Raw genomic sequence first — 13,886 nt, 5'->3', positions numbered from 1 at the left:
AGGAAGTCACGGGTGATGGGTCAAAGGGACCACCAAAAGCCAAAGGCATCCAAGGGAAAGGAGGATCTCAATTTTCAGACGTCTTCCCTCTTGCACTCTACTGGTTTAGTGAGAACCCATCTGTGCAACAGGGATTCGACCAGCAATTTCTTCCCTCCTGCCTTGCCCCCCTTGAGCCCCAGCTCAGTTCGGATTCCCCTTCAGACCCAAGAGTGTGGCAGACCGCACTGATCAAAGAATCTTTTATTTGAAGACCATAGACAGGGGAGGCTGGTTGGGGTGGGCTGGGGAGCTGGAGACTCCTTCCTGTGTACAGCCCTGCCCTGCCTTTGGGCAGTGGAAGGTGTTTAGAATAATCAAAAAGGAAGAAACAAAAATAAAGCAGCCAAGGTGTCCCATGCCCCTGTGCTTGGAGCCTGGCTGAAAAGCACTATAGATGGGTTGAGGGGATGGGGGGGAAGCATGAGGAGGATCCTCTGGCCCTGGCTCCCCACTAGGCTTCCAAGAGCTTCCCCAGGAATCGGAGATTGAGGATCTTGAGCTGCTCATCGAGGTCCATCCGCACAATGCCGTCCTCCCCGTCAATGCTCAACAGGTCCCCTGTGGCCTCTCGGTCCTCACCCAAGATCACCTTCACCTGGAAAAGGGAACAAGATGGGAGCTGTAAGGCTCAGGGAATTGAGAGCCAGACCTAGCGATAGGAGAGGTCCTGAGTTCAAATATGGCCACAGACACTTCCTGGCTGTGTGACCCTGGGCAAGTCACTTTACCCTGATAGTGTATCCGCTCATTGTTCTTCTGTATTAGAAGTGAGATTGGGGGTGGATGGGCACTCCCTTCCTTTCTGAAAGTGGAACCCTGTTAGCTCCCTTGCTCTACCCCAAGCTACCCTCTCCAGGACCCCCTTACCTTGTTGCTCTTGGTAGGAGTGATGGGCTCAAGGTGTTCACTAGAGATGCTGACCACCTTCTCACTGTCTTTCAGATACACAGAGCACATGCCTCCCTGGGGGTAGGGAAAACATGCATCCAGCAATTAGTGCCACCCAGACCCCAAACTTCTGGACCTTCTAAACCCACCCCCCACTCAGAGGCCTCAGGGCCAGGTGATTCCCCACTTCCTTCCTCCTTCCCAGGGTGACTGAGTCTTGCCCTCCTCAGGCTCAGCCCCTACATACCGTGACACTCCGGATGACGCCCGTCTGTCCAACCACCTGGCTGTCCAGGTAGGTATCTCGAACTTTCACCTGGATGTCTGTGGTCACCCAGTCACTGGAGTTCTGCTCAATACCAGAGCCTGGCGTATGAGGGTTATAGCCACCGGGGGATGGCGCCCCAGGGGTCATTGGACTATAGCCCACTGGACTAGGGCTGGGACTAGCCTACAGTTAGAAAGGAAAGAAGCGTCCTCCCCAGTCAGTTCAGCTACAAGCATCATTCAATTAGATAAATAAACACCTACTAAAGTGCCCCCTAATCACCAGGAATGATACAACTAAGAGCACCCTGGTATGTTCTCAGCCCACCCTGACTGTTCCAGCCTGGTCTCTCCCCCAGACCAGGAGCTCCAGTACTCGTCTTCCCGCCCCACCCCGGCCCCCAAGGTCTCTGGCCAGCACCTGGTAAGCCATGGGCGAGGGTGTGGGGTGGTAGCTGGCAGGTGAGTGGGTATTCTGGTAGCCAGCAGGACTTGGCGCCACCTGGTGGTAACTCTGGGGGCTGGGCTGGTAGGAGCCTTGTGGCGAAGGGGCTGCATAGGGCGAAAACTGGTCCGTGTTGTACCTGGGAGGGAGGCCAGGGCTCGTGAGGACAAGCGGGAACCCACAGCTCATCCCTTATCCGGGAGGCTTGGCGCAGGGGCTCCTCAGCCCCTCCAGTCCTTTGACGGGTGAGTGTGTCTCATGCCTGCCTGATCTCCAAGCTCCCTTAAATCAGGGGTGTCACCAGAGCCAGAGCTAAGGATGCCTGCAGCCCCATGCTGATGCAGTTTTAAATGTAACAATTAAATGCTTTATTTGTCTGTTTTCTTAAGGACATTTTAATCTGGTTTGGGCAGCACTGGGGAGCATTGCCAACAATATGACGCCCCTGCCTTCTGTCTCTCATTAACCCAGGGAGAAGATTCCCCTGGAGAGGGCCGGGAAGGTTAAAGGGGGGTGGGGGAGGCACCTGACATGAGGATGGGTGGAGAAGCAGCAAAGGTGACGGGCCCCCAACATCACTTACATGGCGGGCGTTCCAGGAGTCTGTGGATTGTACTGAGCGTTGACCTGTGGGGATGAGGGGTCTGGATAGCCTGGTGTCTGGGGGTTGGGGGTCCCACCATAGGCCTGCGGGGATGGGGTGGGCTCATCATCAAAAGCATACTCATACTCTTCCTCTGCCCTGCATGGGGAGGAAAAAAAAGATGGTTGGTTGGTGGGGGGAATCATTCTTATCCTCTAATTCACCCACAATGCAGTTCCATTTCAGACCCTCCACATGGATGGAGAGTGGAGGAGTCCCCTGCCACGCCCTTCCCCTTACCTGGATGGTGTATTGGGGTTGTTGGGGTCCCAGGCACCGCTCTGGGCTGGTGTACGGCTGCCATCATGAAGGGGTGTCTGAGAACCATAATGTGGAGTGCGGCTGCCTGTAAAGGGGAAGGAGGAAAGGCTCCATCTGCTCCTACTCTGCATGAGCCTCAAGAGCTGCCCTCATTGCCTTCCCATACTCCTCCAACCCCCACTTTCCCTTTCCCTCAGTCCTCTGATACCCCCAGAATGAGGAGACTCACCATCATGCAGAGGGGTCTGTGAACTATACATAGGGGTACGGGAGCCTTGGACATACATGGGTGTCTGAGAGCCATACATTGGGGTACGTCCATAAGCCGAAGTCATGCCCCCTGGACGCCTGGAGCCACTGTGAGCAAACATGGGAGAACAGAGTGAGAAAGAGAGATGGGCAGTGGATGGACAAAAGGTACAGAGCCCAGGCCAATGAGGCACAATGAGTTTCCTCCCAGCCCCAGAAAACCTTCCCTCCTACTGACACTGTGGTGAGCCTCTGGCGATCCACAGAAATGGTCTGGCAAGTGGAGTGAAGCTCTACACGGGCCGTGGACTCGGTGGCATCCTTCACTACCCCAATGTAGCCTGGACAAGGAAGGCACAGAAAAGGTTGGAGGCTGGTCATGGTCTGGATGTTCAAGAGCCTAACACCAGCCAAGAGACTCACCTTTATAGGGGCCCTGGGAGATCCGCACAGTCTGACCGATGAGGTCGTTATCTCTGCGGCCGCGGCCACGGCTCATGCCACCTCCGCCGGCACTCCCAAATCCTCCCCGCTGGCCTAAAGGAGCAGGATGACAGGAGGGGAGAGCTCAGGGACATGGAACTTCATTCCCAAATGTCTCTTCCCTTCTCCTCCATCCTGCTTCCCAGGGTCTCCCCTGCTCACCTCCAGCACTAGGGTGCATGGGGCTGCTGATCCGGGGGCTCATCGGGGCAAAGCCACCCACGGTGAAGTTTGTGACATCTCGGGGCTGGGACAGAAAGATGAGAGGCAGGAGAGAGTGAGGAACCAGGGCACACCCCAGCCTCCCTCAACCCAAAGGCTCTGAGCCCTCAGCCCAACTCACTTTGGAGCCTCCAGCCAACACCAGGTGCCGGGTCTTGCAGACAAACATGCCACCATTTTCCACCAGCTTCTTGCAGTGGAGAAATGCAAATCCTCGAAACAGATGCCTGATCTCACCCTCTCTGCCCTAAGGAGAAGAAAGCCAGAACAAACATGCCCCTGGACCTCCCCACCACTGGCCCAAGTTCCTGCTTCCCCAGGGAGCCCCTAACCCGTTCTTACCGAATGAGGGCCATCAATGACCTTCACAATGTCCCTGACATGGATGTTGTTCTGTTCTGAATCCAAGGCCACAGCAAAGCGGTTGTCCTTCCTCCGAGTCACTGCCTGATGCCGGACTGTGACCACCTTCCCATACATGTTCAGAACCTACAGGGGCCCGAGAATGGGGTGAGCAGCCCAAAGTGACCAGATACCCCAGAGTTCCCACTCGTGCCCTCCCTAACTCACCTGGAAAGTCTCTCGCTCCAGCCGAACGATGACTCCCACAGTCTGGGGATCCAGCTGTACCAGCTCACCCCACTCATGCTGGCCCCCAACATCCACACCTGAGGCTGTCTCTGAGCAGAGCTGCAGGTCCCTAGGAAGCACTTTCAGCTGGAGAGGGGTAGAGAAGTGAGATGAAGTGGGGGTGCTGTTTGCCAGAGACCTTCCCTCCCTAGGCCCTGCCCAGACACAGCTCCTACCTCATGCATGGTGAGGTCAGAGAAGAGGATCACAAAGTTCTCTTCTACTCGCACAATGAGCCCTGTGTCGCCCTCAAACCGCCCGGCAATTACTTTCACGTGGTCCCCCATCTTGAAGTATTTTCGAAGTTCCTGGGCTGGGAACTCGAGCATGTCCTAAAAGAGTTGGCCAGAGGCTCAGGATGGCCTTGCTCTCTCCTTGCCCTGGCACTCTGCCATCCCCACCCAATCCACAGTCCTGGCCCCCATGGGAGGCAAATGCCCACCTTCAGGTCCTCGTGCTTGGGCATAATGGTAATCTTGTTGCCATCCACACTCAGAATCTTGCCCTGAAGGTTAATCAACTCGCCTTCGCACACTTCCACGTTGTCCCCAGGCTGGAAGTTGTGCTCACGCTCCTTCCCTAGAGGGAGGGAGAAGGCAGAGTAAGGGCAGCCAAGGGGCCAGGGGTGTAGGTGGCCATGGCTTGGCATGCCCCCCCTTCCCCCCCCCCCCCGCCTCCAAATGGCTGGGAGCAAAGCTCATACCTGTGCTCTCGGTCACCACCTCCAGGTCAATTCCCTCCGGTTGGTCTTCAAATTTTTCCAGCTCTGACAATGTGGGCTTCACCCCCTCCGTGATCTAAAGAGAGATGGAAAAAGAAGACCAGAGGGAAAGGTCATGAGGAACATGGAGCATGTACGTGGCACAGTAACCCAGCCGCTGTAATGGGGATCTGCCCCCCAAAGGACACCAGCTATAAGGAAGAGACACTGTCCACAGGAAGAAGGCTAAGTGCTAGGAAGTCCTTCTTTGATTGGTGCAAGGCTCAACATGTTAGGGGGCACAAAGTTGGGGAAAAAAATGAGGTTTTATAGAAGTGAATGAGTAGGTCTCAGGTGGTTTGAATATTCTGGGCCAGGCAGATTAATTTAGACTGGAAGAAGCAGCTAGGTGGCTCAGTGGATAGAGAGCCAGGCCTGGACCTGCCTTCAGACACTTCCCAGCTATGTGACCCTGGGCAAATCACTGCACCCACACTGCTCAGCCCTTACCACTTTTCTACATTGGTTCATTGGAACCAATACACAGTATTGAGTCTAAGACAGGCAGTAGGAGTTAAAAGAAAATTTAGACTGAGAACTGGGCAAAGGTTTGTCTCTTTCTCCCTATCCTCAGCAAAGGGCAAGTACCTGGCATACAAAGGGTGCTTAATAAGTGCCTGTTGCCCTGACAACAGGACAGCTGATTAGAGCCAGGCTGAGAAAATACTTTCTGCTCTTCCCCCAAATGGCAACAATGTCTCCCAGGGTCAATCTCATCGCCTGGTTAACTGTCCGCACACATGCCAAATGCTCAAAGCCCCATGCTCTAGGACCCCAGGACAAGGAGGAAGCCCAGACTTCACAGGGTTTGAGCATCCCAGCACTAGGAGAGAGCCTTGGTTGGCAGGAAGGAAGAAGGAGTTCACAAGTAGCAGGGCAGCCAGGGAAACTCTGGCAGACACTCACCACTGCTGACATGGCGAAGCTTTTGAACAAGAAGCCTTTGCGGCTATAACGGTTCCCCTCAAAGATCAGGAAATCTCCATCTGAAGCCACATCTCCTCCGAGGGAACTAGGGTAGGCAGAGAAGGCAGAGAAGGCAGAAGGGGAGGGGATGGGTTAAGAGGAAATCCCTAAAATTCTTCAGGCCTAAGTTTACTCATCTGAAAAATGGGGTCCCAGCTAAGGGAAGGAATGCTATGGGCCTTGATACCAACCCTCAAAGGATTCAACTAGGTCTCATCTTTCTGACCTTCCCCAAGATAAGTGTCCCAGGTGAGCCGGCCTGACCATGGGTGCTAAGCAAGCAGAGACAATAGGAGGAACATTTTCTGACAAGGAGTTGTCCAAAGCTACATATGGGTTGCCTCAGGAGGTAATGCAATGACCTCCCATCAAGGGCATTCTGCCAGCAGAGAACTACTTAGACTTAGGAAGAGTCCTTAATGCTGGGACCATGAAATTGCAGAGTACAATTAATGTTTTTACATCAAAAAAAATTTTTTTACCATATTTTGCACTTCCTTTGTATTCCTCCTACGGATTTTATTCTATGCATTTACAGCCAGGATTCTGAGAAGGGCCCCATTGGGTTCCCCAATATCAAAAAATGAAGAAGCCTTGGGCAGGTATGGGGTAATCAGTCAGAGTCTATCTAGAGGCCAAGGGGAGAAGGAAAAAGCCACAGGCATGACTGACCTCCACTGCCTTACTGGCTGGAAGTTGAGGGCAAGGGGGTGGTTAGGAGAGACTAGAGGGAGAAGCCCTCAATGAGTTCCCAGAGGGTGAATTTTACCGTATCTTTTCAGCATCAAACAATCTTTGTGGGGGTCTCTTGAACTTTTTCCTCTTGGCAAACCAGTCTTTCTGTGAGAATATAGGAAGAGGAAAAGGAAGATGAATGGAGGGGACCCTTGGGACCCTTCCTCTCCCCAGTCAGGGAGCTCTCCTTACCAGGCTCATTCGGGCTTTGATTCGGTCATAATCAATTCGAGGAATCATCTTCAGAGAGATGGTATTCTGGCTTGGCTCTACATAATCCACCTGAAGGGGCAGAAGCAATAATGAGGACCTCTCAGGCCTGTGGCAGATCTCCCCACAAAACCCCATCCAGGCTATCTAAGGAACACCTCACCTAACTCCCTCTCTCCTGGATCACATGCCTCTAATACCTGAAAGCTATGCGCCCTGGAGCAAGTTACTTCATGGAACCTCGGTTTTTCCTGATCTATAAAATGGGAGCAATCTTCCAGAAGCTCTTTGCTCCTAGGTTTGCAACAAGACCCAAAGAGAGAATGCCAAGAACTGGCCAAATATGAAGATGCTACGTCTAGAGGTCAGTGCAAAGACACGTCCCACAGCTGAGAGCAGATGAAACTATCTGTTACTGATCTGGGAATGGTGTAGTGCGATTCCCCCTGGCTTAGGAATGTGCGCACGCGCACACACACACACACACACACACACACACACACGCACGAACACACACACACACACACACACACACACACACACACACACACACACAGAGAGGCATATGCACACACACACTCACACATTCTCCCTTCCCTTCCTCCCTCCCCACCAGTAGAACAGTCTTTGCCCAAGGTGGTGCACAAAGTCCTAGATGAAGAGAATGGACTGGAGCCCAGGGCTTCTAACTATACCAATTCTACAACCACCAGCTCCCAGGGCAGTCTCTCCCAGCCTCAAGTACCTGGGCAATGTCATCCTTGTAGATGCCTCTCTTGAGACGGACCCAGGACTTGGGCTTGAGGTTGGTGACCTCCTTGACTACTTTGAGCACATCTGTCATCTCCTTGATGGGCACCATCTGCTGGTTCCAGTAGCCTAGGCGAAGGTTGCCAACACCCTCGATGGCCTGCTTCACATGTGTCTGCTTGTAGGCCTCCACATAGATGTAGCCCTTGACGTGTTCTGGGGCCACCACTGACTTAATTTGCAATGGCTGTGGAGAGGAAACATGGCAATCACCACCGTCATCTCATGTCAGGTCCCTCCAAAGATTTTCTTCTCAGTCCAGATATTCACTCAAGCCCCCCCCCTTCAGCACTGAGAACTACAAACTCATCAATGGTTCTAGCTAATCATTGGTCTGCTTTCTGCCTCCAACAGGTGCCTGGACACCAGAGGCAGGCACTAAGGAAAACTCATAACTGCCTTCTGGAAAGGAGACAGATTTGAATAAGCATCTTCATGGGAAGAGAGAACAGTGGCCCTTCTGGTCTGATGGGGAGAGACAAGGAGCCTTTCAACGTTCAGTGGGCTGTGCTCATGAAGTCCCTACAGCACCATAGCCCTGAGTAATAGGCCTTGAAGGGGTCCCAGAACTGACTGCAAGAGATAAGCCTCACCTACCAAAGTCCTAACCTGGGAGGAGAGTCCCAGGTGGCCCTCTGTGAGCAGGATCTTTTTTTCCCCACCATGGTTACATGATTTTATGTTGTCTCCCTTTCCCCTCCCAGTGCTGAGAAGCAATTCCACTGGATTATACATATATTATCTCTCAAACCCCATTTTTGTAATAGAACAATCTTTTAAAACCCAAACCCCAAATCATATACCCAAATAAACAAGTGATAAATCATGTGTTTTCTTCTGAATTTCTATTCCCACAGTTCTTTCTCTAGATAAGTGATTCCCAAAGTGGTGGCTGCCGCAGTGATCCAGGGGAGCAGTGATGGCCACAGGTGCATTTATCTTTCCTATTAATTGCTATTGAAATTTTCTTTTAAATTAATTTCCAGGGGGCTAAGGAATATTTTTTCTGGAAAGGGGGCAGTAGGCCAAAAAAGTTTGGGAACCACTGGTCTAGATGGATAGCATTCTTTCTCCTAAGTCTCTCAGAGTTGCTCTGGATTAGTGCACAAGTAGGATCTTCTGTCAGGGATGGAGTCCTCTCTCCCTGTACCTGATTCCCCTTCCCCCACACTAGGGCATAAAGAGGGAGAAGAATTCCTCATTAGCCATCCCTCTCAGGAGTAGGTCTCCAGCCCTTCCCAGGACCACCACTTACTGTGTCGGTAAACTGGTAGGCAATAAATTTTCTCATGAGGGCTATTGCTGTAGCTCGTTCCTCCCCAATCTGGTGAAGACAGAGGTATACGATAAGACAAGGGGTACAGATAGAGCATTCTTCCTCCTAATCCCTGAATCTCATTCCCAGGCCAAGAGACTTACCTTACATTTCACAGTCCACAGATTGGGATCCCTAGGAAGAGGGAGAAAAAGTTTTAATTACTGGGGTCCCTCCAACCAAAAGGGGGTGACAGCAAAGTTTGCTGAGCCATCCATGTCCATGCCACACCTGGAGTGCCATGCCAGGTCCTTCCTCCTTTCTCACATCTGCACAATTCCATCCAGGACTTTCAGCCAACAGTACATTCAGGGGCCCCTCTACAACCCAAGATGCCCTCATCCCAGCTCCCCCTTTAGGGGTCTCAGTAATGACACTGCCTCCAGCTGGAGCCAGTTTCGGAGCTGCCTGTTTCCCCACCCCAAGATCCCCTGCACATTAGATCCCTCCCTTCAACCCAACGTACTTGACCCCAGGCAGCAGCTGCTGTTGAGTGATGTCATCCGAGAGCTCATCAGACCCTCCATACACACTGTGAGGAAAGGTTACAGGTCAGGATTGTAACGATCCCCAAATCCTGGCCAACTCCACTACCCCCCAAGTCTGGACATGCTTACGTTTCTCCCACAGATGATTTAGCATATTTCTTCATATAATACTCGCCCAGTTCCTCCTCTCGCTGATCCCTGTGACAGAAAAGGAATGAGCGTTACCCACAAATTCACAGGATTTAGATCAGCTAGAAGGCTTGGAAATCACCAATAGCTGCATTTTGCAGATAAGGAAACTAAGGCTCAGAAGCCACCCAGAGGATGGGGATCACAGCTGAGACCTGAACCAAAGCCCTCCCCCATTCCCCAGTGCCATCCTGCCTCACCCCCCCCCCAAACTTAGTCACCTCCAGAGATTCTGGAGGCGTCGAGCCCCAGAGCGGTCCTCATCCAAGACGACATTATCAATGTTGGATGCTGCAAGAAAGATGAAGCCCCAGTGGGACAGAGGCAAGAGGCAGGGGAAGGGAAGAGACAAGGGCACAACTACCTGCATCCCAGGCAAATGGACGCTGACCTCTGCTGTGGGAAGGAGATGGGGAAGGACAGAGACTCCGATTGGGGGAGGAGAGGAAGAGAAAATCTAGATGATGATCAAGGCTAAGAAGCATCCTTGCCCCTTGCCTCAGGCCTACCCAGCCCTGATCTCTAGCCCAGGGGTGCCTGGAGCAAACACCCAGGGGCTAGCTAGCTGGATATCTCAGTCATTATTGATAAATATATCTGTCAAGTCCAAAAGAGGAGATGCTGATTTTTCCTCCTAACTGATGAGCCCCAGCCCAGGACAGAGAACTTTCCTCCCTCCCTCCCTTACCAGGGGGATGCTGTACTGTAGGGCAGGGCAGCAGGAGAAAGGGGAAGGGCTGGGGGACCAAACACCCCTGACTCTTACCTTCAATCTCTTCTACTCGAAGGAGGAGGTGGTGGTGGTGGTGGTGGAGGTGGTGGTGGTGGTGGTGGTGGAGGAGGTGGTGGAGGGCGTGAGCAGACACAGTATGAGCCAAATTATATCAGCAAAATCAACCAAGGTAGGGTGGGGTCAGGCCAGGGAAGGGACCGACCAGGAATAATGGGTGAAGGAACATAGGAAGGGACAAAATCAAAATCGAAGGCGAGGCACGGGAAAGCCGGAATGTATGAACCGCACAGCACAAAGAAACAGGGGGAAAAGAAGCTGGGGGACAGCTTAGGGGAGCCAAAGGGCAGAGGCAGAGATGAAAAAAGCTATGGTCCCAAGAGAGGGCAGGGATCCAAGCCCACCCTCACTCCCCAAATGATGCCTTTCTAGGAGAGAAGACTGGGGAAAGGGCCACAGTACTCCCAGAGACCCTCAACATATTCTTTTCCTAAGCCCCCCCCCCCACTCATGTGCAGCAACAGAAAGAAGCTGAGTGATAGCGGAGGCAGATGAGGGACTGGAGGGGGATAGGCTCTGGGGCCATCCCAACTCCCCCATAAAAGGCCCTATCTTGGAATCTCAAGACATTGGCCTCTCCCAACCCCCCATCCTTTTCCTTCCCTCCTTCCTCAACCCAGTCTAGCTCCTGGTGCAAGTCCCTCCCCCACATACACCAGGCCCAGCAGAGCTGGGGGAGGCAGAAGGAGAGGCTCTCCTACCCACTCACCCTTCTCTAGGATGTCCTCAGCTCCATCTTCCCACTGATCTTCATCTTCATACTCATCATCCACATCTGCAAAGGCCCAGGTAGGAAAGGACTGAGACTGGGACAGTCAGAAGTACCCCTCCCCACAAGCCCTTGGGGACCCCTCTCCTAACAAGCCCTGCCCCCCCTACAGAGCCAGAGGGCAGGCCACAAGTTGGGGGGAAGGACATGGTACAAGCAAAGGCCACTCTGGAGCCTGAGTCCTCAGAGTATAAGGCTTCTGGCCTGTTCTTGTGTTATGGCCTCCTCAGGCAGTCTGGTAAAACCCACATTTTTAATGTTAAATGCACAAAAGAAAAGTTACCAAGAAAACCGATTATACTGAAATGCAATTAGTTTATAGACCGCAGGTTAAGAACATTTGTTTTAGGGGTACCTAAGTAACATAGTAGATAGGGCACCAAATGTGAAATCAGAAGGACCTGGATTCTAATCTGACCTCAGATACTTCCTGGTTGTAAGACCGTGGCAAAGTCATTAAACTTCAACTGCCTAGCCCTTACTGCTCTTTCTACCTTAAAACTAATTCTGAGCATTGATTCTAAGACAGATAGTAAGGACTTAAAAAAATCTGCTTAGAGAAAAGGTTAGGGAAAATGACCCAGAGATAGCCAAGTATTTGGGGGAATCCACAGAACTTATATTCCCAAAATGATGCCCTCACCCAAAACTTCAGTATTTTCCAAGCACTTCTGAGGAACCCAAGAGAGACCAAAGGGTCAGGCATCCTCCCCTAAGCAAGCCCATTCAACTCACCAGCTTCATCGAGGATGAAACCCCCATGTCTTGGCTTTTTGGGGGGACGGTCATCATCTTCTTCCTCTTCTTCTTCATCATATTCCTCTTCTTCCTCCTCCTCCTCCTCTTCTTCAGGCTCTTCTTCCTTCTCACTGCCCGCCACACTCCTTCGCTCCTCCTCTACCTGCTGGAAGGATGGAGGTGAGGTGATGGTTGGGGGCCTTTAAGCTCAACCATCCAATACCAAGAGAACTAGCCAGAAGAAAAGCAATAACCAGAACCCCCATGACACCCATCTCTGTTCCTCAGAACAATTCCAGTGAAGGTGAAGAAGCTCACAGAGCAAACAACCTAGCTGGGGTTCGTGGAATTAGAGTTGGTCTTCAGAGACCAATGGATACAACCCCTCTATTTTATAAAGAGAGGCAGTGACTTGCCCAAGGTTCCACTGTAAGGACAGAGCTGGCCCTCAAGTCAAGATCCTGCCTCTAAAGGAGTTCTACATAGTCTCTGGGAGTGGTCATCCAAGGAGGCCTAAAAGTCTATGAAGTCAGGATGTAGAATAGGTCCCTCCCTGGTGAGTGATTCCCATCAATGGGGCTCTACAGGGGCCTCCTCTACCAGCTACAGGACAGACAACGCAGCCAGTGGGCATTGGGACCAGGGATGGAAACTTTCCCCATTTCTCTTGAGTGTCAAGGAACCAAAGACCCGGATGAGAATTAGAAGCATCCAGACCCCAGCAGAGGGTGCCAGAGAGCTGGGTTCTGAGGCGGTGCCCTGGGAAGTGATAGCGCCCCACCCCCAGCACCACACCTGCTCAGCCTGAACCCCTCCTCAGCACTCACCTCAACCTCTTCAGCCTCATCCCCATCACTGCTTCGTTCACTGTCCTCCTCCTCCTCCTCAGAAAAGTTGCTGTCATCGCTGTCAGACATCTTCTAGGTCTTCGGGTCAAACTAAACAAGGGGAAAGGGGACCTGAATCAGGGGCAAGGGCTCCCACAAATCAGGCAGCAGGACAAAGGGTGCCCCAATGGCCTCATCTCTTTAACACCAAGGAGGATCCTCCTGATCCCCCACCAATCCTTCGGGCTTCAAATGCTATTTCCTCACAAGCCCCTTTCCCTCCATCTTCCTACCTAAGAATCCTCTATTTGCTCTCTCTCCAAACCCACAAAGGAAACCATTCCCAGAGAGACCTGGGCCCATCTCCTCAGACACAGACATCCGTGCACAAACACCAAACAAACCAAGGCCCTCTGCCGCCAGTCCTAGTCACTGAAACAGGGTTCAAGCACCTATTATTATGTGCAAGGGGCTGGGCTAGGCACGGAGGACCCGGCACAAACAGACCCGTACCCTAGGGGAGCATGGAGTCCATGGGAGGGAAGAGCAGAGCTAATTCAACAGGGTCAAGAACAAATACGAAGTAACATCAGGGAACGGGGGGGGGAGGGGAGGATAACGCCTGGACTGAGCAGCAAAGGCCTCCTGAGGGAAGAAGCACCCACAGGCACTTAGAAGTAATCGACAGTTCTGCTCTGTACAGGTGGGAAGGGACTGAGCCCCAAATGTGGCAGGGGATGACGGCTGGAAGGGGGTCTGGGTTTTACCCAGAGGCCAGAGGGGACCCTGAACGTCTAAGTGGCTGGGTCAGGGGGTCGGAGCCGCGGAGGAAAGGCGGGGAAGCCCCACCACCATCGGCAGGTCCCGCCTCTCCCCTCCTCAAGCCCGATCCGTTTCGGTATTTCTCAGCCTACCCAGCTCAAACTCACACACTCGCCCCTTCTTCTAGCCGGCCCAGAGCCCCCCGCTGTGCCACGTCCAGCCCAGGCCCCGCACATGCGCCCGCGCCTCCACACGCCTCCTCTTCCCCGGTCCAGGCCGGGTCCCACCCCCACAACACTGTGACACAATCACACGTGCACACCCCTGCCACCCCCGCACCGGCAGACGCCCGCAACTTCCCCGTCACACTCCCTCTACCCCACTGCCCCCCTTGGGC

The 13,886-nt window shown here is 52.8% G+C and overlaps 1 protein-coding gene across 7 annotated transcripts in view; it reads right to left on the bottom strand.

Moving 5' to 3' along the window:
* Positions 1-228: 228 nt before the first annotated feature.
* Positions 229-13,886, bottom strand: part of SUPT5H (SPT5 homolog, DSIF elongation factor subunit) — an 18,827-nt gene continuing 5,169 nt past the window's right edge. For 3 of the 7 annotated variants that reach the window (XM_044667427.1, XM_044667425.1, XM_044667429.1), the window contains exons 2-30: positions 12,728-12,838; positions 11,898-12,066; positions 11,103-11,168; positions 10,370-10,381; positions 9,825-9,894; positions 9,544-9,612; positions 9,393-9,458; positions 9,031-9,061; positions 8,867-8,935; positions 7,547-7,798; positions 6,784-6,873; positions 6,626-6,696; positions 5,797-5,902; positions 4,834-4,927; positions 4,573-4,709; positions 4,307-4,462; positions 4,071-4,217; positions 3,843-3,989; positions 3,622-3,747; positions 3,441-3,525; positions 3,219-3,332; positions 3,034-3,136; positions 2,776-2,903; positions 2,526-2,631; positions 2,226-2,384; positions 1,619-1,781; positions 1,178-1,381; positions 910-1,005; positions 229-637 (exon numbers count right to left, since the gene is read on the bottom strand). In XM_044667427.1, the coding sequence (XP_044523362.1) occupies positions 494-637; positions 910-1,005; positions 1,178-1,381; positions 1,619-1,781; positions 2,226-2,384; positions 2,526-2,631; positions 2,776-2,903; positions 3,034-3,136; positions 3,219-3,332; positions 3,441-3,525; positions 3,622-3,747; positions 3,843-3,989; positions 4,071-4,217; positions 4,307-4,462; positions 4,573-4,709; positions 4,834-4,927; positions 5,797-5,902; positions 6,626-6,696; positions 6,784-6,873; positions 7,547-7,798; positions 8,867-8,935; positions 9,031-9,061; positions 9,393-9,458; positions 9,544-9,612; positions 9,825-9,894; positions 10,370-10,381; positions 11,103-11,168; positions 11,898-12,066; positions 12,728-12,817 (3,270 nt within the window). In that variant the 5' untranslated portion in view covers positions 12,818-12,838 and the 3' untranslated portion in view covers positions 229-493. Of the gene's footprint in view, positions 638-909; positions 1,006-1,177; positions 1,382-1,618; positions 1,782-2,225; positions 2,385-2,525; positions 2,632-2,775; positions 2,904-3,033; positions 3,137-3,218; positions 3,333-3,440; positions 3,526-3,621; positions 3,748-3,842; positions 3,990-4,070; positions 4,218-4,306; positions 4,463-4,572; positions 4,710-4,833; positions 4,928-5,796; positions 5,903-6,625; positions 6,697-6,783; positions 6,874-7,546; positions 7,799-8,866; positions 8,936-9,030; positions 9,062-9,392; positions 9,459-9,543; positions 9,613-9,824; positions 9,895-10,369; positions 10,382-11,102; positions 11,169-11,897; positions 12,067-12,727; positions 13,167-13,656; positions 13,749-13,886 lie in introns of those variants that run through there. The other 4 variants (XM_044667428.1, XM_044667430.1, XM_044667426.1 and 1 more) reach the window with 4 other exon arrangements.

Source organism: Gracilinanus agilis, chromosome 3 (genome assembly GCF_016433145.1).
Source record: "Gracilinanus agilis isolate LMUSP501 chromosome 3, AgileGrace, whole genome shotgun sequence".
Classification (NCBI taxonomy): Eukaryota; Metazoa; Chordata; class Mammalia; order Didelphimorphia; family Didelphidae; genus Gracilinanus; species Gracilinanus agilis.
Note: the sequence above shows the minus strand (reverse complement) of the source record. Positions and strands in the feature narration are given on the sequence as shown.